Source organism: Oryctolagus cuniculus, chromosome 1, assembly GCF_964237555.1.
Source record: "Oryctolagus cuniculus chromosome 1, mOryCun1.1, whole genome shotgun sequence".
Lineage (NCBI taxonomy): Eukaryota > Metazoa > Chordata > Mammalia > Lagomorpha > Leporidae > Oryctolagus > Oryctolagus cuniculus.
This window is the reverse complement of record NC_091432.1, coordinates 30,717,619-30,743,038: the sequence shown is the minus strand read 5'-3', so window position 1 is coordinate 30,743,038 and position 25,420 is coordinate 30,717,619. Positions and strand designations below refer to the sequence as shown.

Below are 25,420 nucleotides of genomic sequence, written 5' to 3'. Positions count from 1 at the left end.
CTGCCACCTCCAGCTAGAACGTCCCACCTCCAGAACTGTGAAAGTTCCCCTAGTCTATAAAGCACTCAGTTGATGGGGCTTTGTTGCAGCAGCTGGCATTGAGTAAGACAGGGTTGAAACTGAAGGGACTGGGGAGTGGGAAAGGGGACTTATGTGACTCCCTGTTTCTTCTGCAGCCATAGGGCAGTTCACTTCACAGCCAACAGTTTCTGACCTGGGGTGGAGCCTGCTGGGCATCACACGCTATTGCTCAAAGAAGGTATCAAAGACTAAGTGGGCTCTTTGTAGTTAGCATCAGATCTGGCTCAAAGATCTTACCTGTGGGAAGGTGGCTTCACCTTTTAGCCTTGGACTCCCCTCCTAAACACAGTCTGTTTTGGCTTGTTCAGTGCTCATGCTAGAGAGAGAGATTCTATAACAGAGGCAGCAGTGAATGGATTACAAGTGCAGGCCACATGTGAGCCTACAGAGTGGACAAATGGGTAGAAGGCTTGAGCAGAAACTTTTCAGCCACACACACACAGACACCACACACCAAATACATTTAAAAAGCACATACATCAAAGCCTCCTGGGTTATACACACAGGAGACATAGACAAGAGTATTCACAGCAGCTCTGTTTAATTTAGAAAAACAACTAGATTAGAGGCAAACGTCCACTGTGGGGAAAATGAGCAGATAAAACGTGACATTCCCCACATGTGATCATATTACATGGCAGTGGAAATGCATGAACCACAACTACTTGAAACATGGAAGGACTGAGAAACACAATGTTGATGCTCAAAAGACTCCGTGTGTGCTGGACCCATTTTTATAAACTGAAAAATCAGCACATCTTGCTTAGCATGGTTGTGTGGGGGATGAAGCTACCTTCTAGAAAGCAAGGGAGTTATCATTGGGTAAGTGATAAACAGAGACAGAGAGATATGATTGGCTGTGTTCTAATGTGTCTGCTGGGTAATGAGTTTGTGGGTTTGAATGTTGAGTGGCATTATGATTTAGATATAGGTAAGTTTAAAAGAATAAAATATAAAAATATATCTTTAGCCATGATGACTTACCTGGGTAAGAGAATTCAAATTTCATAGTTCAGAAGCTTGGAAATGATATAATACAAACTCATAATTTTATTTATTTTTAAATATTTGTTTCATTTATTTGAGAGGGTAAGGGGGGGGAGAGAGAGAGAGAGAGAGAGAGAGAGAGAGAGAGAGAGAAAGAATCTCCCATCTGCTGGTTCACTTCCCAAATGGCTGCAAGAGCTGGAGCAGATCCAGGGCAAAGCCAGGAGCCTGGAACTTCATCTGGGTCTCCCACAAATGTGACAGGGGCCTAAGCACTTGGGCCATTTTCTGCTGCTTTTCCTGTTACTTTAGCAGGGAGCTGGATCAGAAGCAGAGCTAGGACTTGAATAAGTGCTCCGATATGGGATGCAGGCATCACAAGCAGTGGATAAATCTGCTGCACCACCACACCAGCCCTAAAACTCCTAATTTCATATATGCTAATATGACTTCCAAATTGCAAAGCATATGCATAATTGCAAAACATGTGCATAATCCTCTAATGACTGAGAGGAGATTCCAATTCATGTGTCATAACTGTCAGTCTACTGTTGTCCCATCCACCCTCACCTCCAGAATCCTTCATTCTTTTCCTTTTCTCTTTTTTTTTTTTGCAATAGTAATTAAAAGGAAAACTTAACTGACTCTCACAATGGATGGATTAAACACCTCTCATTTGAGAGAGATATCATCATGCCTTTTATCCCTACAACATCGCCCTTCAACGCTTGCCACTTACTTATTTCATGGTAATTTTTCCAACACTAGAGGAAAAACGTGCTATGTTGACTTATTGTGTAACTTTTATGTCTGTGGACTGCCCTTTATGAATGATGGAAGGGCTTTTCACAGCCCACTCATCATTAGAGCTCTTCACCAACTAGTTCTAGTTTTCCTTCTGTGTACCTGTAAGGTCGCACTTCCTGCTTCTTTGAAGTAGGCGAGTTTTATGACTTGTTTTGGCCATTGACATATGAGCAAGGGTGAGGTACATCACGTGGCATTTCCTTTTTTGCTTGTATTGGTAACTGAAGATGTTTGGAGACAGAGTCTACCTCATCCTCCCTGAGTAAGGAGAGTGTGGGGTAGAGACTGTGCTGATGGCCATGTCACATGTGCTTTGCCTCTGAGTGTTGTGGGCCAGTTCCTACTATACTATTCATTGATGATACATTACTTGTATCCAGCTCATTAACTTTATTTTTAAAAAGATTTTATTTATTTATTTGAGAGGCAGAATTACAGAAAGAAAGGGAGAGACAGAGAGAAATGTCCTCCATCAGCTGGTTCACTCCTCAAATAGCCACAATGGCCAGAGCTGGGCTAATCAGAAGGCAAAAGGCAGGAGCCAGGAGTTTCTGCAAGATCTCCCACACAGGTGCAGGGGACCAAGCACTTGGGCCATCTTTCTTTGCTTTCCCAGGTTATAAGCAGAGAGCTGGGTCAGAAGAGCAGCAGCCAGGACAGGAACCAGTGCCCACATGGGATGCCTGGGGCTGCAGGTCGAGGCTTAGCCTACTATGCCACAGTGCCAGCCCCAGCTCATTAACTTAGATCATAAGATGTGACTTCACATTGCCTAGGATTCCCAGAAAACATCTATTTGGATATTTCGGCCTTTAATCTGTAAATTTACCCAAAAGTAACACTGGAGATCATTACTATGTCATCAACAATAGTCTAAAATGGACACTGAGGAAGAGACCACAACCAAGAGAAATTCAAATCGACATTTATTGATGAGAGATATATACACACAAAAGTTAAAACACTTAGTGAAATATGGTATTCACAGGTTATTTCCAGCATATAAAGAACATCCAGTTATTGTACACATGAAATGTTACAGAAATCAGTCCACTTTGTGAGAAAGCTTAGAAAACTAAAGGTGAAAACAAAAGACTTCAACTACTCAAAATGTGCTTTGCTAACAAGGCATTTCCTAATACCATATATAAGAAACAACTCCCAAATTAGTTGACATTTTTATCTTTTTTTGCATTTGTTAGTCCTTCAACACTATGTTCTATAGGTGCTCTATTTTATATGACTTCAGACCAACGGGATTGTGCATGTGAGGGAAACAAGTATTATTTTTCATTCTTGACAGTCAAGAATCTTCAGAGAATCCTGCCTATAGGCTAGTTTTCTTTCAGTAAGTTTTCCACTCTGAACGTGACAGGAGTTGAAGAAGCCACATTTTCCAGAAAAAATGTGCCTGTCGACCGTATCTCCTTATTCCATTCATTTGGAGAAGCCACTTCAAACCATTGTGCTTTGTGTTCTCCTGTGATATCAGAGGCTTCACTCCTCTTGAGAAACCAGAGGGACTCTTAGTGTTGCCCACAGTACATGGGTATTTCTTCTCTGTCCTTGACAGGAGGAAGGGATTACAGGAACTATAGACCTCATAGAATTGCATCTAGTGGTAATTAGACAGAATTACAGTTTTGGCGGCAAGTGTACAGTTGCATCAGCCAATCTCATCTTCAATTACTCCAAACATACAGAGCATATTAGGTAGAGGAGGTCATACTCCCTTCACATATGTGGGATCGGTGTTCTGTCACTTGCCCCTCTCCCACCCCCAAAGCCATACGCGGACTCTCCCTGTGCTTACAATGGTCTCCCTTTCTACAGACAAGTGTGCAGTTACTGCCAGAACCGTGCTTTGGGGAGGTTTCACCTGCCTGGCAGTTAGGCAGCAAACGTTTTTCCCAAACCCTGACTCAAGAAGCCAAGGGGGACAAGGCGATTCAAAACCTTTAAGTCATGTGCATCGTGAGGAGTATTTGGCAACCAGAGAGTCTGACCCTTCCCTAAGGACATGATACTGACATGCGCAGGAGCAGGCCGACAACCTGTCTGTCTGAGCCCAATCCACCAAGCAAGCTGAGGAGGACTGCAGATCAATGTCCTCATTCTAAACCTACCTAAGCCTAGATGCTCAAAAGCTCCACAGTTGCATTCACTGTGGATTGTACAAATGCCCGATGACTTTTCACTAAGAAGCAGGACACACACCCAGCCCATTCCTGCTCTGAATGGTGTATTTACAAAGGTGCTGGACATACATAAGACTTTCAATCATCATTACAAAGGATTCACAGATAAGTTCTTTCACTCATATATATCCCCATGTCACATCAAGAAAGAGGAGGAATGACTCACTGCTAGGTTATCTAGGGAGGAAAAGAGGGGTTTTCAAAAACACCCATCAATATAGCTACTGCATTTAGATGAATAGCCAAAAATAACATTTAAATTAAATTAAAATACATCTATACACCATTTCACTGAAATTACACAGATACCTACATTATAGCTACACAAAGTGCATAGGCACTGTTCTTCATGCGTGGACCAAGTGTCAGTGTGTACACACAAGAACTTCATGCTTTGACAGCTAGCTGCACTTGAAAACAGATACAACCTCTGCCAGTTGAGGGCATATCTAATCCTTTTGCTCAATGGGGAGCAGGTTCAAATACACATCAGGACACTTGCTATGTAACCAACTACATTTTAAATTGACAAAAATACTAGCCCTACCAACACATCAGAAGGTGTGTTTGGTGGAGAAAAGATATCTTGCCTTGGCAGTGGCTACTGATTCACCTTTTGGGAAGGTTACATAGATAGTTATTCACCTGAGGATGGAATGCACCCAGACTTCTGCACAGCTTCTAAGCTCCAGTATCCAGCCCTCACTGATACAACATTGCTTCACAGCTGGTACTAAAAACATAATTTTTTCTTTAAAAATATGTGCTCAATTTACATAACAATGTGATATTTACTACCATTTTGCTGGGCCAGAATTAATTGCAGCAAATCTCTTCATTTACTTCCTTGCACCCATCCTCTGTGTTTGTGACTCAGTTTTCCTAAACTGGTGTCCACATAAACATTTGGGAAAAGTATGGGAGCTTCCTGCACACCAAGGGTCCCATCCTTATTACTTTGCCTTTGATCATCTCAGAGAAAAACAAAATTAGAATGGCTCAGCTGGGAAAACAAGGACTGGTGTCAAAAATAAGAAATCAGCACCATTCCTCGAGTTGAAAAATGAATTGTTTAGAGGTATATCTTAATCATCTAAGGGATTTCAGCAATTCCTTATGCTTAATGGTCCTTTTGTTCACTTAGAACTAGGGTTTTTTTTTTTTTCCAAATGCAGTAATGTGCTCAGGAAACATGTGATACAGTGAAATTGTTGTAGAAATTCCCTGTGCTCTAATTAGTTATGATTCTACATATGTGGCTATATAGAAAATACCGTAAGAAAATATCTGTATGCAAAATCACAGATAGTAAATAGGTGAATTCAGTGTACACTGAGTTCTTGCTGATTTCTGAAAAATAGATACAAACCTATAACATTATTAAAGGCTAAATTAACATGAATCATGTAATACCCAGGACTATAAATACATTTTATCATGCTTTTTATAAATCATAGTAAAGAAACATGGAGCTTTGTCTAAAAAGTAATGTCATATTGGGCTGTAGGTATTTGTGGATTTGAGATGCAATACTGATCAGAGGGCAAGATACTGCCCCTGGAGATATTGATTCTTACCTGGAAGCCAAAACTGTATCTGCTGGCAGCAAGGTTAAATTTAGATTCACAGTTTGCCAGCTCTCTCCTCAATTTGTAGAAAACAAATAGAAAACAAGATACAAAAATCCTCAAAAAGTAGGCTTTTCTTTATATACAAATCTCTATAGCGACCAGACAATCTGATCTGTGTTGTGCAACAAGGAGATGCAATGCTGAGGTTTTTCCAGGGGAAGGAGGAGGGAAAGGAGTTAAGGTGATTTGTAGAAAAATCTGAAAGCCAAGGGTGACTTCTTAGAAGGAAAGTAACTCTCCCAGAGTATCAAGCTACCAGAGAGCCAGCTTTCTGATCCTGTCTCGCAGAGAATTTGCTTCGTGGGGAGAAACTTGGAGATGTGCTGGACCCACCTTCATAGCAAGTGTGTTATCTGTCCCCCAGCAAAGGTAACAGGCTGTTTCCAGGCAGGCTACATGGTTGCCCGGGGAACACATGGAGACCCCCAGAAGCAACAGGGCCCCACTGCATGGTCCTTGTCTCCATGGGGTGATGACACAGGTAAGAGGTGGTTGTTGGTTTCCAACACTCACCTGGGGTTGGGAGTGTCTTCAGAGAAACCAGGCACCTGTTGCTACCTGCTTACTAGGTCAAGTGCTGACTCTGCAAAGCAGCCAGTCTGTCCCACGCATAGGTTTTCTTCTCAATCCCAAAGGGCCCTGCATGACACCCAGGAGAACTCTCTAAAATCTCAAAATGGAGACTTGGCCCAGAAGTTGAAGACGAAGCAAGGCTGCACGTGGGAGAAGAACTGTTCAGAAATGATTCAGGATGTTACTTAGAGTGAAAGAAACAGGAACTTCGGGGCTACTCTCACTTTCCCCTAGGTTCTTACATGGATCAGTTAAGCAGTTGTGTTTATCTGGCTGCTCTTGCAACCGGTCTTGTGCACTAGCAGGAAAAACAGACAAGCAAAAAGAAACCCAATCTTTTTAGCCCTAGCTTTACAATTTGTTCTCCCAAATCTAAAGAGCTGAAGTCTCCCATGGCAATAGAGGTGCTTACAACACAAGGTATACCAACTCTACTCTGTATTAGCAGAGGTTTCGGCAAAAAGCAAAGCTCCAAGCAATGGCCCATTGCAGCAGTGTCAGCAAGTGTAAGGGGTCATTTAAAGGTCATGGCTGGTAATGTGCACCTGATGGACCATGCACTGGATCCCATTCACCCCAGAAACTCTGCAGCACTGCCAAGCGCAACAGCAGCCAACAAAACTCTGTTACTGTGTGCTGGAGTTTCTCTACCTGTGTTGTGAAGCCCGTGATAAAAACAAACCAAGAGGAAAATCTGAAAATGAATTCAATCAAATAGCCCTGCCTATCCCTCCAGAGAAAGGACTCAGTCCACTTTACCTGTGAATGGATGTGTGTATCTGCAGGCAGGCAGAGGAAGGAAGGTATTTACAGGCAGTTGCTGTGATTGTGCAAGTCTTGCACTGAATTTCATAAGAATATTCAAGTGTATTTGCCAAACGCTCCCAAATTCCCATACTGGGTTGGCAATTAGGACCGTTTGGAGAAAATGATGTGGTTTGGGTATTCGGAGTGGGCTCTGTTGCTACAGCAGGAATGATGCAAGAGCTTGAGTGAGGCTGCAGAATCATCCAGTCCCCTCGGGGTGATTCTGGCAGCATTTTTCCCTGAGCTGAATCCCTACTTGTAGGAGGACGGTGAGTTTAGGTGAGGGGAACTTTCATGAAAGGATGCTTGTCGGTGTTCCAAAACACCAAGTGTGAGCTGCATGGCTGCCTTCCGAGCTTGTGTGAAACACCAAATGAACAGAGGCTTGAGCTGAATTCCCCCCAACCCACCCAAAAGGGGATGCAGAACATGTAAATTGATTATGTGTAAAATCGATTATGTGTTACTGTGATGGACTCTTCTGGATTAAAATACAAATAAGTGATATTTTAGAGTAGTAAGCCTCTTAAAATGGAAGAAATTAAAGCAGATCTCATAATATCATGGATTTGTAGAGCTAGAAAGGGGTTTTAGGCATTTAATCAACTCCTTCGCTTCTCATATGGAACATAAAGTGACTTGTGTACATTGTACAGCTCAAAACATAAGAGTCTATGGCAAAAGTTTTCTCTAGGAAATCATTGTTTCTCCTCCTCTCTATGTCACTGCCTGAATTAGTTGTGCTATGCTAGGCGATTAGATCCTATTCAATTAAGATCCTCTGTTATTTGTTGTAAAACCAACCTTTGCATGAATTTGTAGTATGGTTTGCTAAAGTTTCTCTTAAGCTGCAACAATAAGTAGAATAAAAGGAAAAGAGAAGAAAGAGAGGAAAGATGAGTTTTCCTTTAGGGAAAATCGTAAGAAAATGTTTCATGAGCAGCTTTGAATGTACCCCACCCAAGGAGAACAACCTGTCTCTAGTGCCACATGCCTGGGTCAGCACCCCGTGATCCTTCCTTTAGGTGTAGCCAGAATTTACTAAGGATACTGAAAGCCTTAATCTCTGACAATGAGGCTTACAAAACTCACACTTCAAAATTCTTCCAGGCCCTTTGATTTAACCTAATCTTCTTATGCCTCCTAGGCCCTAGTAACCTTATTCCAAGAGCAAGTATTACAATAACTGAAAATCCCACTTGGTCCCTTTTTTTGGCTCGGAATGAGTTCAGTTGGAGAATAAGTAAAATAAAACTAGCAACCCAGACAACTGGATGGCTATGAGAATGCACAAGCAGTTAAGTGGGAAGATACACCTCTCTCCTGGGGTGTATCTGCTGTGCACACTGAGTCGTCAAACCAGGTTAAGAACTGCCAAGACTTGTTTTCCAAGAGTCAAAACTGTGGAGAATTATCTCGGAGCCTGTGTGTAGCTACTTGGATTTACTGCTGGACTGGTGGGAAAGTAGTGCTAAAGCAGAGGCCTTGATTCTGATAAAAGTAAAAAAACAATTACAAAATAATTTTTGTAATCGAGAGTCAAGGGAAGTGCATTTCCAAAGACATGGCACAATTGGGTTTCTTCTGGAGACTCAGTAGGTGAGTTTTCCTACAATCGCACTCTGAAAGGATTTCTTGACTAGACACACTTACAAATGATATAGCTCTCCATGCATGAGTGGAAATGACCTGAGACCCTCTAATCAACTAGTCCTGGAGATTCATCTACAAGGAATCTCCCCATGAACTGAATCTTCACTAAGCCTTTCTTAGCTTCCACAAATCTAAACCCAGGAGCTACCCATTTGGGCAGCCTTTTTTAAGCTTTTGGGATTACACAGGCTGATTAGTGGTAGGAGAGGAGAATTCCTATTTGTCTTTTATAGGTCATGGTATCCTCTTCAGGCAATGAGACTACAGGCTGTATTTCTACACCCAGTAAGAAGTAAAAAATTGAATCTAATGGCTGCTTAGTTTGGATCTCTTCACCCAAAGTCCTATGTGGAATGTCCGTTGATCTCAGTGAGTTCCTTAGTTCTCTGGCACTCTTTGTATGGGAAGCACAGCTCAAAGAGCCAACATTACCTTTAGAGATAAGTCATTCTTCTCATGTACTGAACTGGATCTGTTGAATTTTAGTAAGTAATTAAATGATGATTCCACTTGGCTTTCCCAAGGGGAAAGAATAAGACATGGAAGAACTAAAGCCTATTTTGTTGGTTTTCTCCTGAAATGATTCTGAATCTTAGAAACAGTGAATGGGCTTGTAACAAAATGGTGTTGTCAAAATTATGACTTATAGGGGCTGGCACTGTGGCGCAGTGGGTTAAAGCCCCAGGTTGTAGCATTGGAATCCCATATAGGTCCCGGTTCATGTCCCGGCTGCTCCACTTCCAATCCAGCTCCCTGCTTATGTACCTGGGAAAGCAGTAAAAGATGGCCCAAGTGTTTGGGCCCCTGTACCCATCTGGGAGACCTGGAAGAAGATCCTGGCTCCTGGCTTCAGATCAGCTCTGCTTTGGCCACTGCAGTCATTTTGGGAGTGAACCAGCAGATGGAAGAACTCTCTCTCTCTCTGGCTCTACCTCTCTCTGTAACTCTTTCAAATAAATAAAATAAATCTTTTAAAAATATTATGACTTACAAATTTTATCAAATGTAGTGTATGTACCTGCCATGCTCTCTTGTATATAAATAGAACATTCATACATCATCAAATATCCACAGACTATTTGAAGCATTCATATCAATGTTGGGTCTATTAGGATCAATCTACACGTAACTGATGGGCTCTGTGGATTTTATTTAAATAAAAGTTGTTGGAGGTATTTTCTAGATCCATTTTTTTTTCTGTTTATGGCACATATACTGGACAAGGAAATCTCTAATGGGCATGGCATAGGAAGAATGAAGAAGGCCTAAACAAACCAGAGGACACAGTCGCATGTCAACTCTACATACATCCTGGATTTTCAGGCTGGTCCTGAATTTGATAAATTTCTTATTTTTAATATTATTTATTGATTTTCCAGGTAAATGTGATTTTCTAAGTATACTCTCAGGAGACTTACTTCATACAGTCTGAAACCAGAAAAACCTGCTTTGCTAAACTATGTACCTTGTCCTTTCTGAACACACTGTCCCCTCACATATTTATAGGCTAACAGGATAGCTAGGAAAAAGCTAAAAACACAACAAAAGCAGAAAACCTTTTAGGCAGAGTCTTGATAAGACAATTCTATGATTACTTCTTTGAGGATAATGTCAGTGTATGCAGGTGCCAAGTTGGCCTTCCACAGCAAAAAGCAACAAGCTCTCAAATGTCTTGCCTAGATCCTTCTACTCACTGTAGAAAAGCTCTTGGGTACTACTTAATGACAATCTTAACAGTTTCATAGCTAACCCCCAGAACTGTCTTCTTGGCCCACATCTGCTATAAGATGCATTTTCCATTACTATGTCCTTGGCCACCCTGCTGATGACCTATCTAATGAAAACAAAGCCCAATATATTTTTTTAAAAAAGCAAAAATGCTGCTTAATACTGCTCAACAGAGAGTTTGATCAAAAAGTGGATAGGGTTTAAGAGACAGAAGTAAGTGAAATCTCCTATTTTGTATATTCCAAAGGCATCTGAGTTGGAAGACAGAAGACACAAGGAGTAGGTAACACAGGATAATGATGTCTGTCAATACCCTATCTTTAGAGAATGTGGATTCTATAGCTATTTATGAATATCCCAACATCCCTCTGCTGGTCTCGGATGATATACCCTGGCCCCACCAGTGGGCCAAGGTTCTACATATTGCTTAGAGTCAGCTAGGCTTTATTTCTCAATGTTTCAAGTCTCAATCCAACTCCCAAACCCAGCAACCTTAGTAAAATACTGTGGCTTATTTAATAGGAAATAATAGCAAAGACATTAAAAAGTTAGTTTGCATAACTAATCACTAAGGATCCTTGGCTGCCTACCATAGGTAAGGCACTGTGCTATGCCAATTATATTTTTTATCCCTTCTGATTTTCACAGCCTTGAGAAAAGCTCCATCTGTGAAGTTGTGTAGAGCCATTCTTTGTTCCTACTTTATGGTTCCAGGCTGTCTGGATTCTGCCATGGGAACATCACCTTTATAGGATTTTACACAGATGTTGTTTTCTGTTCCTTTCCAAAGAGAAGACTGGGGAGAAAGGCTGGCTCTTCTTCCAACCAAGTTCTGTAACTGATTTTATGTGCTTTAATACAATATAACAAATAGCTTTCTACATATTAATTACTTTTTTGTTGTTTTATCAAGACCTGGAATTAAAAGAGGCATAGCCAATACAAGTCCGCTCTGCGTGTCAGGAGGGTAAAATGATCAGGCCTTCCAGGTTGATGAGAATACAGCTGGAAGAACTTGGGAATTAAAAATGCTTTTTTAAGGTTAGAAACCTAAATAAGAAGCTTATGGGTGAAACAAAGAAAGTAAAACAGATCAAACAATCTTACTTGATTTCACTGTGACAGATGAGTGTGAACCAAATGTAAACAAATTTGAATATTTAAATCTGGTTAAAATTTGGATTGATTACGTGCCCTTATTTTTGCCACTGTATATGTTGGCTATAGATAAAAGACTCTTTAATCCATTATAAAATTTAGAGAGAATTATGAGACATAGTTAGAAATTTCAATCATTGTTCACATAGGCTATATCAGATAGGGCAAGATGCATTGGATGCCGTATCCAACAGCCTATAAGAGTGCACGTCCCACTAAGACTCTCTTTGAGACATTGAACTTAAAGAATTCATATAAGAGAAATTGTCATAGTTCCCTAAGACATGTACTTGCATTTAATCAACACATGTGCAAACTCTACAAGACATTTAAGGGGAGTTCCTACTAGCAGCTTCTAACAGAATCTCTTGTGCATAAAAAGGTAAGACACAGAACACTTGAAGGAATAACACACCATGAGCTTGCTTATTCTCCCAAGTCCCTGGAATATGCTACCTACACTGCATTAATCATGTCCCCTAGGAGCAGAGCATCCACAATTCTGCTAATAAGAACGTGTCTTCAGTTGAAAGGGATTCCTCCAGCAGCATCCATTCAAACAATAACACAAGTGAGAGAATTAGACAGTTACGAAGCATCATTTGGCAAAAACACAGCACCGTGCCTGTCATCACTGACTCACAACAGCTCCTCTAAGCCTCAGCTAACAGATTAAGTAAACATAGAAATATATGCATTTTTTCCTTTTTAAAGAAAGCTTGTTTACATCATCTTTTACCACATGATAAGCTGGGGAGTTCATTCAACAATTTGCTGAGAGTCATATCCTTATTTTTCACGTTTCCAAGGCTCTTCCTCAACACTGCAGTCAGCTGACTTTCCATTGGCTGCCAGAGTAACCTGAAAATAATTATCATCAACAACCAGCTTACAGGCCATGAACCAGAAAACAAAAACAAAAACAAAACAAAACAAAAACAAAAAAAACACAGGTTATGTGGAGAAGCACCAGATCCAGAGTCAGGCTATACAACTGAAAAAGTAACTGTAGATGGAATTCCTTCCAAATGGATTTGGAGGCTGTCTTGATGTTCAATAATGATTTGTGAATTAAATAAAAGCACATATGCCATGAGAGGATTGCAGGGTAATAGACACTTTGCATTTTGGGGGACAACATCTATATGTTTAGGGTTGGTAGGTGTCTAACTACCCAAAATCCACCACACAATAACACAGTCCTTAAAACAGAGGGCCATGTGCTACTCCATACAACCACAGAGAAAAAATTCCAGAACTTGGCAGCTAGTTCTACTCATGCATGTGAAAGGTTCAGTTACAATGAGGCCAGGTGGCTTTCACACATGTCCAACTTAAAAATCAGAAATCTTGATGGTCTGACTCTCCTATGGCTTTCAAAATGAAACACAAAAGGACAAGAGGGAGATTCAAAGCCTGAGATTAGTGACAATATAAATCTCAAGATTTCAATGTAGACATTTAATAATCAAAAAGAATTACCAGACTGTCCATATGATGCTTTCTGGCTCAAAATGAACTGAACCTTTACACAGAAGGAGAGGCTCTCCCCTCCACTTCTAAGTAGTGTCCTAGCTTACCTTCTGTGTGTCTGTCCTCAACGCCATGTGCAAAATTAAACCCACGATTGATATTCCACATAATGGAGAGACTGGATTTATGGAAGCATTAGAATATGGAGACATGACAATGCAGCAATGTTGGAAAGAAATCTGACTTTCTCCTCACCCAGGTGGAAGTGAAATGCATGCATCATGAACACACAACATGCTAGGAACACAAGTACCCTTCACAAACCAAGCAAATGAAGATAAAATTCCCATTAGCTCCACAACCTTTTTAGAAAGATCATGCAATTAGCAATGACTATGCCACATGCAGTTATTTTGATTACAATTAAAAAGCTAATGTGTAACTTCAAGCTACTTTCACCAAGGCAAGAATTTGAAAATAGAGAGGCCAACATGACGTAATAATCCTGAAATGGTTAAAGTTTTGACCAGAGCTGCAGCAAATTTGTTTCCCCTTCATTGAACAGTCAAGAAAGACTGTCAGAGACAGTCTGTCTAGGGAAAGTTGCTCATTCTCTATGACATTCAGTGATGGACCAGATGAACAATGATGCAAAATTATCAGTCATGATGTGGTGCCTTTGGGGAATGTGTTTCTTGTTTGTAAATGCTTAGGGTTTTGTTTCAAAAGTAGCTGAGACAGCAGGGTTTTAGGAATTTCCTTTCCCAGATGGGCTAAAGACATCTCAAACCCTACTCCCCAAACCATGCCACTCCTCTGCTCCAATCATCTGGGTAATAGAAATGCAAAAAGAGAAGGTCATTGAGAGGAAGCATTGACATCTTCCATTTCAATTTTTAAAAGATGAGAAAGAGTTAGACCTAGAATTGACCAGAAGGGAGTAGAAAGGAATGAATAAATGTGATCCCAATATTGTGAGGAAGGATGTAAACTCATCTCCCACAGTTTTGGATGTCTCTTTCCATGCCAGTGTCAATACAACCCACTGACCAAGAGTGAGAAGAGTCAACTTGCCTGACCTAGTGAAGGCTTAGGACCAACTCATCTTCACTGAGCTGATCTCAATTCCTTCTTGAAGATGCAAACAGCTGAGATATTATTTAACTAACAAGGTCACGCCCATCATCTTCATGACCTGCTCAGACTGATCACAGAACATCTAAATGCCATTTAACCAATGAGTCTGTAGGTGGTTGGTTGGGTGGTTGATTTTATGGAGAGATTGAGCAATTATCTCAATGGAACTATCCAGCAGAAAAAAAAAGGGATTGGACTATATGAAATACTCATATAGGATAGGATCAAGATGCTAAAACGATACACTTTACAAATATTTACTGAGCACCTACAACACACCAGACACTGTTTTAGCCGCTGGGACACATGATAAATGAGGACAAAGTCTTGTTCCACATAGGTTTCTTCCTAAGGATAGGGGTGTTTCACACACATCTTCCTTTAGAGTTTAAAATAGTTTTCTTTGAAAAATGAAGCAAATATCTCCTGGTATGCTTGATGTCCCTCAGGAAAAGAAAATCTAAGAATTCTGAAATCCAGAAATATCTCTGTACTTATAAACCTTTTTTATAGTGTGTCCTGTACAACATTAAAGATACTAGAGAAGTTCCAAAAGGGATATGCCACAGCCAATTAAACACAGAAATATTCTTACATACAATTATTAGATAAGAATATATACATGGTGAATTCATTTTGTTTTGCACTATATTTTCTTGTATGGCAATATTTTGAGACCAAGTTTTATCTGCACTAACACCTTGTCCTCTCATGCCTAATCAGGGCTTTGTGGTGATAGATGCTCAATAAACACTTGATGAATGCTCAAAATATAGGACACATAAGAAGAGACTGGACCAATCAAGTAAATCTTTTAAGGCACACAATAAGCACTTGTTGAACACAATAGTACATAAAGCAGTTCCATGAGAATGCTAATATTTTGATGGAGTATAATATAGCACATTTACTCTGAATTTCTAAATATTTGAATCATTTTCACTGAATCAATTCATTGATTTTTGCAATTGCCTCTGATGAGTAGGTTCCCTCAGTAGTCCATGTGAGAGCTCTGGCTAACCCACACGTGCACCTGCTGTAGAGGGGATGAGCAAAAGACAGTGGCTGGTCCACTAGCATTCTAGACTTACATTACAGTCACATAAGGAGCATTGCATCTGTGCCACTGTTAATTGCTTGCCAGAAGCCTCAGTGTGTACTAAGGATGACTCAGAAGCAACACAGGAAGAAAGTAATGATTAAAAGTGACATTCTTAGCAGGAATGACAAAGATAACAGAGATCTGTGTTAGGTCCAGAATATCCTCAGCTGCTATGTGGTATCCTCTTAACTAACCAACCCCCAACATTGACTCTGCTCACCTGCCAGGGTTTCTCCAAGTTTGCTCCACTCTGGTCATGATGCTGTCTTTGACAATGTCAAATTAATTAACATGAAGGCTATACAGAGCCCATCAAGCCTGAAGACATGGCACCCAATTGCTTGTAGGGGATCCCAGAACATCTATGCTACAGGAAAGGTAGCACTACCAGGAAGTATGTGAGATGTCATGCTTTTCAAAAGACATCTCTGAGTAATTGCTCTGAAGCATAGTTACTCTTTACTATGACGCTTCCACATTTTTGGAGCAAAGTGACTTTCAGGTCAAAACTCAAGTCTTCTCACAAAAATAACGGAGAAAAATATAGCTGCATAGAATTATGTGGGCACATGTTTTCCAATATATGATATGCAGCAAGGAGGTATACTCTTGTTATGCAAATAAAATGATGCTGGAAATCTCCATTGATGTTTCATTGAGGAATACAATATTTGAAAGCCAAGAAAATTCCAGAAAACATAAGTTCTTGGGGAAAATATTTGAGAAAACCTATTAAATTAGTGGCATGAGGGTAGATGGGGAATCGCAACAGCTGTTATAGTTCACATGAACAAAACAAGCAACTGATTGGCTCTTCAATGTTAGACCTATTGATTTCCCAACTTGTTAGACTCAGTTAGATGATATGGGACTCACAGAAGCTTGGGTTACATGATTCTTTAGAAAAATAAATGCAACAATAATGGATGCAGGGCTTTGTGTTGTTTCTTTAAAGAAATCAAGCATGCACTACTAAATACAGGTCTCGATATCCAGGAATGGGAAAGGTACCTTGCACTCATCTACTATGACAGAGTTGTGTGCAGCATAGACACACTGATTAGAGTTGCTTTCCCTGTGATTCTTCATATCATCATAAATGGACTGGGTCTTGGTCATTTCAATATCTTCATGCACTCGGTGTTGGGAGTCAATGGTATCCAATTCAGACTTGGAGAGGTGATAGACAATCCCAGCCCCAAAAGAGTCACCCACGACATTGACTGATGTTCTCATCCTGTCCCTGGGGACACAGAACAGAAGAAAGTTTAGAGAGGAAGCAATACGACATGGTTGTTGAGAAGTCAAATGGAGAGACCTGGGCTGAGTTCTGGCTCTACCTAGTCCCTCTGCCAGACCCACGGAAAGTCACTTTACCTCTATGAGCTTTGATTTCCTTGTTCAACCACACTTCTTTTTTTTTTTCCTTTTTTTAATAGAAAACTTTTATTTAATAAATATAAATTTCATAAGTACAACTTTTGGATTATAGCAGTTCTTCACCTCATACCCGCCCTCCCACCCCCAAATTATTCCACCTCCTACTCCCTTTCCCATCCCATTCCTCATTAAGATTCATTTTTAATTATCTTTATATACAGAAGATCAACTCTATACTAAGTAAAGATTTCAACAGTTTGCACCCACACAGATACACAAAATATAAACTACTGTTTGAAGACTAGTTTTACCATTAATTCTCATAGTACAACATATTAAGGACAGAGGCCCTACATGGGGAGTAGTTGCACAGTGACTCCTGTTATTGATTTAACAATTGACACTCTTATTTATGACGCCAGTAATCACTCCTGTAATGAGCTGCCAAGGCCATGGAAGCCTCTTGAGTCCACAAACTCCAACTCAATCATACTTCTATCCTAGGCTCATGTGAAAAGCAAATGAGATATTATAAAAGAATGGTAAGTACCCAATTAACAATAGTAAAGGAAAAGTGGGGGCAGGAAAAAAAGAAAGAATTATAAGAAATAATGTGTCTGAATTTCAAAAGCAGAAGCCAGGTGGCAAGCATCCCATGCTATCTCCAGCAATGCCTCCTGCTCTAAACTGTTTTTTGAAGACACCACACTACCTATGATTACTTTATTTATTGTTCTACAGGAAAGACTAGCCACCTGTGAACTTTCCCATAATAAAAAAAAAAAATCACCACTTTATAACGATGAAAACTAACTCTGCCTCTTCCCCTGAACCTTAGTCCTCTAATACCATCTCTTCTCATGAACAGAGACACAGCTGTTAGATGAGAAATCTGACCACAATTTTCTCATTGACCAATATATGGTGTGACTATATGCCCTAGAAAAACTAAAATATCATATCCTGCTCTATTAACTTAAAAAATAAGTCTTCCAGAATATGTTTGGAACCAGGAAGTATTAAGAAAAGCCTTCCTTAAATCTTGTGTTACAAGTTCTCTCTTAAAAAAATATGATGGCTGATAACCCTCCCTCTGAGATCATTACTAGGAAAGCTAATTAAGTTGTAAAGAGTAAATCAAATCGTGTCTTCTTATGTATAAATTAAAGCCAAATCAGTATGAAGAATCTTTTAGGCCATGTTTACTAAATATTCAAAACCCTAAAGATAAAAGTGCTGGAAACACACACACACACACACACAAAATAGAAGTTCAAGTAAAAATTCTGTGGAGATATTCTTAGTCAAGGACAATCTACTTCTCAATTCAAGTAATAGAAGAATGCTACAATTAGTTCCAGCAAAAGTGGAAACTGTAATTTGTTCTTAGAACAAAGGTTTAGGATAAATTCTAATTGCTGTTATCAAACCTATTTCTCATTATAGAATAATGATAAAGCTACATGAGAAACTCCTGTTTCTTTAACCCTTGACTTGTTGAGTTTAGCTCTAAGAATCAGTCCATGAAATGATCTAAAGAGAGGAAAGAAACAATACGCATGAAATGTAAGACATAGGAGATTCAGAAGAAATTAGGATGGCTATGAGTGCAATGGAAGAGGCAGAATGTAAAAAAATCAGCCAAATCATGTATGATTTTATCAGACAGATTCAGAAGTTAGGTCAACATTTCAAGTGTAATAAGGACCCATTGAAGGTAAAGACCATGGTTAGTCCATTGAAGAATGGACTGAAGAAGCACAGGACAGATTGGAATTCAGTTAAATAGAATGTGCTGCACATGTGAAAATATAGATTTAAGGAGATTTCAGGCGAGAATTATAGGACTTGAAGACTGATTAGCCATTAGGAATAAAAATAAAAAGTCAAGGATTCCTCTTAGATTTCTTTTTTTAAGAATTCATCTATTTACTTGAAAGACAGAGCTACAGGAAGAGAAGGAGAGGGAGAAAAAAAGGGAGAGTGAGAGAGAGAGGGAGAGAGGGTCAGAGGGAGGAGGGCACGAGCCTCCATCCATTGACTTACTCCCCAAATGGCCACAATAGCTGCAGATGGGCCAGGGTGAAGCCAGGAGCCAGTAACTCCATTTGGGTCTCCCACTTCAGTGCAGGGGTCCAAGTACTTGGGGCCATCTTTTTCTGCTTTCCTAGGCATACTGACAGAGAGTTGGATTGGAAGTGGAGCAGCCAGGACTCAAACTGGCACTCATATGGGATGCTGGAAGTGCAGGCAGCAGCCTAACCCTCTGCACCACAACATTGGCCCCCATCTTAGATTTCTGAATCTGGCAACCAGTGGATATTGCCACCTCAGGTAGGGGGGCACAACTAATTGGGAAGGAGAAGTTTATGACTTCAATTTGATGATGTTGAGTGTAAGGTGTGTGACCCTCTTAAGAGAAATATCCCACACATGGCTGGAAATATGGAGAGAGCCAGGAGTCCCACCAGAAGTGCAGGTAGTAAATTGGGAATCATTATACATAAATAGTCATGTATGTGACGGGGTGTTTAGTTCACCTTTGAAAAGAATGTAGAGTCAGGACAATCTACTAGAGTACTGAGGACAACCAACATTAGGGCCAAGGAGTAACAGCCTGCAAAGGCAAAAGGAAAGTAGAAGAGGAAAGGGAACTATGTTTAAAAACAAGGGTAGAGAAGCCAATTACTGCCAAGAGGTTGGTTTAAGAAACACAGAGGCCACTATTGACCCACCAAGGGCAGTTACACAGAAGCAGAGATAGAAGCCAGCTCACTGTATGGAACACAATTGAATAAAAGTTAAAGAAGTGCAGACATTATGCATAATCAACTTATTCATGAAGATTGAGAAGTCAAGGCAAGGGAATGGTAGCCAGAGGGAGGCAGAAGATAGACAAAAAGAATTTTGGTTTCCTTTTACTTTAAGAGGTGGAATACTAGCACATTTAAATCTGAAAGAGAGGAGTTAGAAGAAACTGAAGGTAGAGAGAAGAGGAAATAGCTGGGGCAGTTAGGTCCCCAGGTAGATCACAGAGGTGGGATCCACAGTGGAAATGAAGCCCATGTCCCTCGGTGGAAATTCTCTGCTCCATCATCCAGAAGAGAAGCAGGGAAGAGCAAGTCTCAAAAGACAGACTTCTAAGGAGATGGTAAGAAGTTAAAGGAGATCTGTTGAACAGCAAGGCTTCAATTTGGATTAAAGTATAATAACCCGACCAAGCCAGGATCCTCTGCCACAAAGCATACCGGGAAAATTCCCAGGATGCCTGGCCAGGAGGTCAATCAGGACTGACCGGCACAACAAAGTATGCTTGAGGCCACCCAGGGAATGTCTGACCAATTCTGGGAAAGTCCAACTCTGGCCCAAAGCAGGATATGGGAATTTATGGTCCACATGTGGAAAATTCCTCCACAGGCAAATACTTTCATTTTTTTTTTCTCCAAAATCAGCCCTCTCCACTCAGAAAGGCTTGTCTTTCATGTTGGTCTCAGGAGCTTTTAACCTCCTTGGTTTAAAAAGGAAATCAGAGAGCTGACTGCTATCTTTAGGTCTGGGTGCTGTGCATCAGACCTGCGAGAAGGGGATGGAGACCAGATCTGATGCTGTCATTGAATGGATTCTGTACAGGGCACACAGTTGTTCTTTACAGGGTCACCAGGAACAAAAACGAGAGAGGGGCTTCACTGTGTTCTTTACCCTGAGTCACTGGGTCTGGTTCACTGGAAGAAAAGCCATCACCAGGGCACTCTGTCGCTTTGCCATATCTTGCTCTCAGTCCCCCAACAGGAAGATGTGGGATTGTCTGAAGGTCCTGATTCTCACGGAAAAACAGAGCTGAAGGAGCTGGATTGCCCACAATTCATCTGATTCCTTGTATTGGGTTGAATCACATGGAATTGCCATTTCATAAATCCAAAAAGGTCAAATATTGGCAGCTTCACATGATTCAACTTAATAGAAAGAAGCCATGGCATCTGCCTCTCTGGATGCTGGGAGCTGAGGAACTGTATCAGGGGCACAGAGTGGCCATGGGGTCACCTGAGGCCCCAGGTCTAAGGGCATGATTCTGGCATCCAAGGGCTAAAGTTACATGGGGTTAGGGAAGGGAAGCAGGCCCACCTAAGCACTGCTTAGAAGTGTGAACTTTGGATTCCAGTTGCGCTGCAGTCCGGGCTCCAGCAGGGCAAGTTCCTTAGCCTTCCCACTCAGCTCTGCCACTTGGAAAGCCTGGATAACAATACTCACCTCCAAGCATGCTGAGAAGGTGGTACCTGCTAATGTGTATGGAGTACACACCATGTGAGAGACCCCCCAACACTCTGCATAGAACTTGTGGTACACAGCACAAAGTGAGTGCTATACCAATGGCTGTTCATCATATTCCTGTCATCAGTCCAGGCCATAAGCAGAAAGAATCACCTCCTTTTAGCCTCCTGTCAAGTCTTATATGTACTCCTCTTTTTGTACCTACATGTGTTTGGGACTTCTGGACCCTGTTCCTAGACTAAAAAGTCTTTGAAGTCTGATCCACGTTTTAGAATCATCGTGTCCATGGGGCACTGGATCAGGAACACCTCAGACACCAAAATCTGCAGTTGCTAAGATCCCTTTTATAAGTCAGCCTAGGCCGGCGCCACAGCTCACTAGGCTAATCCTCTGCCTTGCGGCGCCGGTACACCGGGTTCTAGTCCCGGTTGGGGCACCGGATTCTGTCCTGGTTGCCCCTCTTCCAGGCCAGCTCTCTGCTGTGGCCAGGGAGTGCAGTGGAAGATGGCCCAAGTGCTTGGGCCCTGCACCCCATGGGAGACCAAGATAAGTACATGCTCCTGCCATCGGATCAGCACGGTGCGCTGGCCACAGCGCGCCAGCCGCGGCAGCCATTGGAGGGTGAACCAACAGCAAAGGAAGACCTTTCTCTCTGTCTCTCTCTCTCACTGTCCACTCTGCCTGTCAAAAAATAAATAAATAAAATAAAATAAAAAATAAGCCAGCCTAGTATCTTCATATAATCTATGCACAGCCTCCTGTATACTTGAAATCCTCTCTGGATTACTCATAATACCTAATATGGTATAAACGTTATGCAAATAGTCATTTTTCTGTATTGTTTATGGAACAATGACAAAAAAAATCTGTGCATATTCACTAAAGATGTGATTTTCTGCCCAAACATTTGGACTGATAGTTGGTTGAATCTGCTGATATGGAACTGATGGGTTCAGAGAGCCAACTGTATCCAGTTTTTGGCAGAGGCAGGCTTGAGGAGACTGGGCAGGTGGATATGTGATGGAGGCAGGGTGAGGATGGGCTGTTAATCTGAGTTGGAAGCAGACTAACTCTATACAGAGAACTGGTTTTGTTTAGCAAAACATCTGGATTGCAATCCTGATATCTCAGTGGTGAACAAATAGGTGGCGGGCCATGACTTAGGAAAAGGAGGAACACGGAGAGCCCAAATTGCTTTGCACGTGAAAGTGAGAGTGGTAGACAGAGAGCTGGGGGAAGACCCAAGGAGAGGGACAGCAGGGAGATCAGACAGACAAAGAAGACCAGGAAAGGGGATTTACCAAGGCAGAGAGAACACAGAAAGCTTTCTTTAAAAAATTTTTTAAGAAAATTGGTGCCTAATATTAAATTTTAATTTTAATTTTAATTTTATGCTTTTTGAAATTATTCACAGGGATTACTTCAGAGAAACAACACTGGAGACTCAAAGATGGGTGAAAAGAGACTTTCCTTTTCATTTTGTGCCTCTCCTGAGGCCACTCCCCTTGCCATGAACATGTTTGTTTTGTGATGTGCTAAAGAAATGATCTTGCTGTGTAGATGTATAGCCCCATCCTGCTCCCTTGATCTGCCATTTCAGTGCCTTGAGCCAGGGACACTTTGGCAGGGGAGGGATGGGCTCTGTGGAAAAGGGGTCACACACCAAGGAAGGGTTTACCTAGACTGGAGATAAAATGGCAAGAAGCAAGGTCGTGTAAGTGGGAAATCAAAGACTAAGATAAACTTAAGCCCTGGGATATGGTGAATGTAGGGCTTCATTTTATTTCCTAGTAGACATGGAAGAGAGGTTAAGTCACAGACATGTGTGTGGTGTGTCCCTGTCAGTACACAGATGAGACGGTCTGTATCGATAACCTGGAACGCCCAAGGCACATCTGCATGATCTGAGTTTGAATCCTCATCCATGTATTTAACATCCACTAAACTGAGATGGATTGCTTCTGTCTGAGCCTCAGTTTCTTCAACAATATGGTGGCAATAATGCTCTCAGTTGCCTCAAAATGTGCTATGACTTAAACCAGTTCATATTAAGTGCTGAGCATAATGTCCAATACTTATGAGGCGCTCACTAAGTATTGGCTTTAAGCATCCTTAGTCCTTTGAATTTATTCCATTGAACGAATGCATGGCCTGCCTACTCAAGGAAGGACAGAGGTTCTCATGTAGCCACAATCAGGGTCTCCCGTTCCTCTTCTGTCTCTAGTCCATTGCTTCTGGGAGGGAGGGCCTTGGACGGCATCATCTGCATCACCTGCAATTTATTAGAAATGCTGAATTTTGGTCCCCACAGTCCAGACCTCCAAAATCTGCAGGAGATTCTAGAACACAGTCAAGTTAGAGAACCAAAGTTCTATTCCCTGCAGGAAGGGGTGCTAGCTGGAGCAGCTTTGGAAGCCTTCCTGCAGGCTGGAAGCATGCCAGCTCCACTGTATTACCCTGAGTAGCAAATGTGAGCCCAGATCAGATCTCACCAGCAGAGTGTATGGTGAGAAGTGGGTCTCAGGTCCATGCAGGTTTCACTGTCTTCTCGCTTTCCCTCCCTGATCTGTGGTGAGACCCAGTTACCTATCACCTCTCCTGGGTATTGCTTCCCAGCTTTCACTCCCGCCCACCTCCTCCACACAGACAGAATGGGTTGTCAGTGAGATCTACAAACCTCTGCCAAGAGCTCCCCATGCAAAGGGACCCAAGAGGAGGTTCTGCTTTTAACCAGGCCTGCACATCCAGTGCTGCAGGACACAGACACTTTTTAGCCTCCTCGGTCTTGGCTTTCACCATGACATTTAGAGAGCAGCTAAGCCTGCCTGTTGAAAAGCATCCAGGGTGTAGCAGGCAGTAATGAGGCTGGCTGGTCTCCAGTAGTTGGCAAACACCATGACACATTAAATGTCACTGCAGGCTTTGTTTGGTTTTAAATTGAAAAACTGCTAGTTATAAATGCTTATAAACCTTGTTAGGGAGGAAACATTTTCCCTTTTCTTTCTCTGTCTTTTCAAACTACTTTTTTCGGGAACAGCCGGCCTCCCCTTGAACCCCAATCTCAACTCAAACCACCCCCCCCCACCCTCTCCTCACACAACAACAAGCACTCTACAGCCATGGGCCCAGCTTGTTTCCAGAACCCCTCTCGATGGTGAGAAAGAATGTGGCCCAATTACTAATTCAAAGCAGATCGCATTCAGCTCCAGACTCTGACACACATTTTCCCAGGGTCCTCTACCCTTCCTTGTTCTTTTCTTCTTAAAAGGAATGCTCAGGCTTATTTGTATACTCATTTGTATATCCATCACAGCCAAATGCTACTCCAGGGCACTCACAGGCATTGGGTTTAGACTTCTGCTCTGAAACTGTTAGGTCATTGTTCCCATTGTACACATCATGTAGCTGAGGCCCAACGAATGAGACCCTTGCCCAAAGTGCCACAGAAGAGAAGTTCAGAGCTCTCAACCATGCCCCTGCCTCTTGGCCACATGGCCTCTGTCCATGTGAAATCAGAGCCCCCATACCAGAGAAGACCTCTTCATCTGCTCCCTTCATTCCAGTGCCAGCCTAAGAGAGCTTTCTCTTTTATGACTTCATCAACATACTTAATCCAAATGTATCGTCATTTTCTGTTGTTGTTCAGTCGACTCCTTCCTGCTGGCCTGTGTCAGCCCTGGAGTCAGGGTGCCTGGCTTCCCTGTGTGAGTGTGAGCACATGAGCACCTGCGTGGAGTGATTCAGGATGACCCAGTCTTATGCCATTTGCTAACACTTAGGTCAGAAGCAGGCAGGGTCTTGAATGTTTCATGAAGTGACTTTTGTCCAACAGGCTTGGAAGCAAGTGATTGCCAGGAAGACCTGGAACCACAGTGATAAACCTAGTGGGGCTGGAGGACGTGAATTCTAAGAGTGTCCAAGAACTTGACTGCACCCCATTTGTCCCCATTTAGAATATCTGTTTTGTTTTAATCCTGGAAGGGGAGGGAAAAACAGGTCAAACCAAAATTGCCTTGGTTAGTACCTTCAATCAGAGTGTTTCTACAACAAAATACTTGAGACTGGTAATTGTTAAAGAGCAGAAATTTCTTTCCCTGCAGTTCCAGAATCTGGGAAGTCCAAGATTAAGGTGCTGGCAGCTGGTGTTATTACATGATAGAAGGCAGAACAACAAAGAAAGAAAGAGGACTGAACTTGCCCTTTTATGATATATCAATCCCGCTTATGAGGGTGGAGCCCTTGTGGCCTGATCACTCCCTATAGTGTGACAATGGTGATTAAATTTCAACATGACCTTTGTAAGGAAGACACATTCAAATCAAAGCACAGTGTGACCCTAATACAACTGTCTTCCCCACACTTTCCAACTCTGGACCTCTTTCCTCCTCCCTCCCACTGTTAGAACTGCTTGGTAGAACTTAGGAGGTTATGTGGGG

General features: G+C 41.7%; 1 protein-coding gene across 3 annotated transcripts in view; it reads right to left on the bottom strand.

Annotated features, from left to right (window-relative positions):
- Positions 1 to 2,784: 2,784 nt before the first annotated feature.
- The window catches only part of SLC1A2 (solute carrier family 1 member 2), a 160,340-nt gene continuing 137,704 nt past the window's right edge, over positions 2,785 to 25,420 (bottom strand). For all 3 annotated transcript variants that reach the window (XM_008269754.4, XM_051825964.2, XM_008269759.4), the window contains exons 10-11: positions 16,347 to 16,578; positions 2,785 to 12,484 (exon numbers count right to left, since the gene is read on the bottom strand). In XM_008269754.4, coding sequence (XP_008267976.1) covers positions 12,413 to 12,484; positions 16,347 to 16,578 — 304 coding nt within the window. In that variant the 3' untranslated portion in view covers positions 2,785 to 12,412. The remainder of the gene's footprint in view (positions 12,485 to 16,346; positions 16,579 to 25,420) is intronic.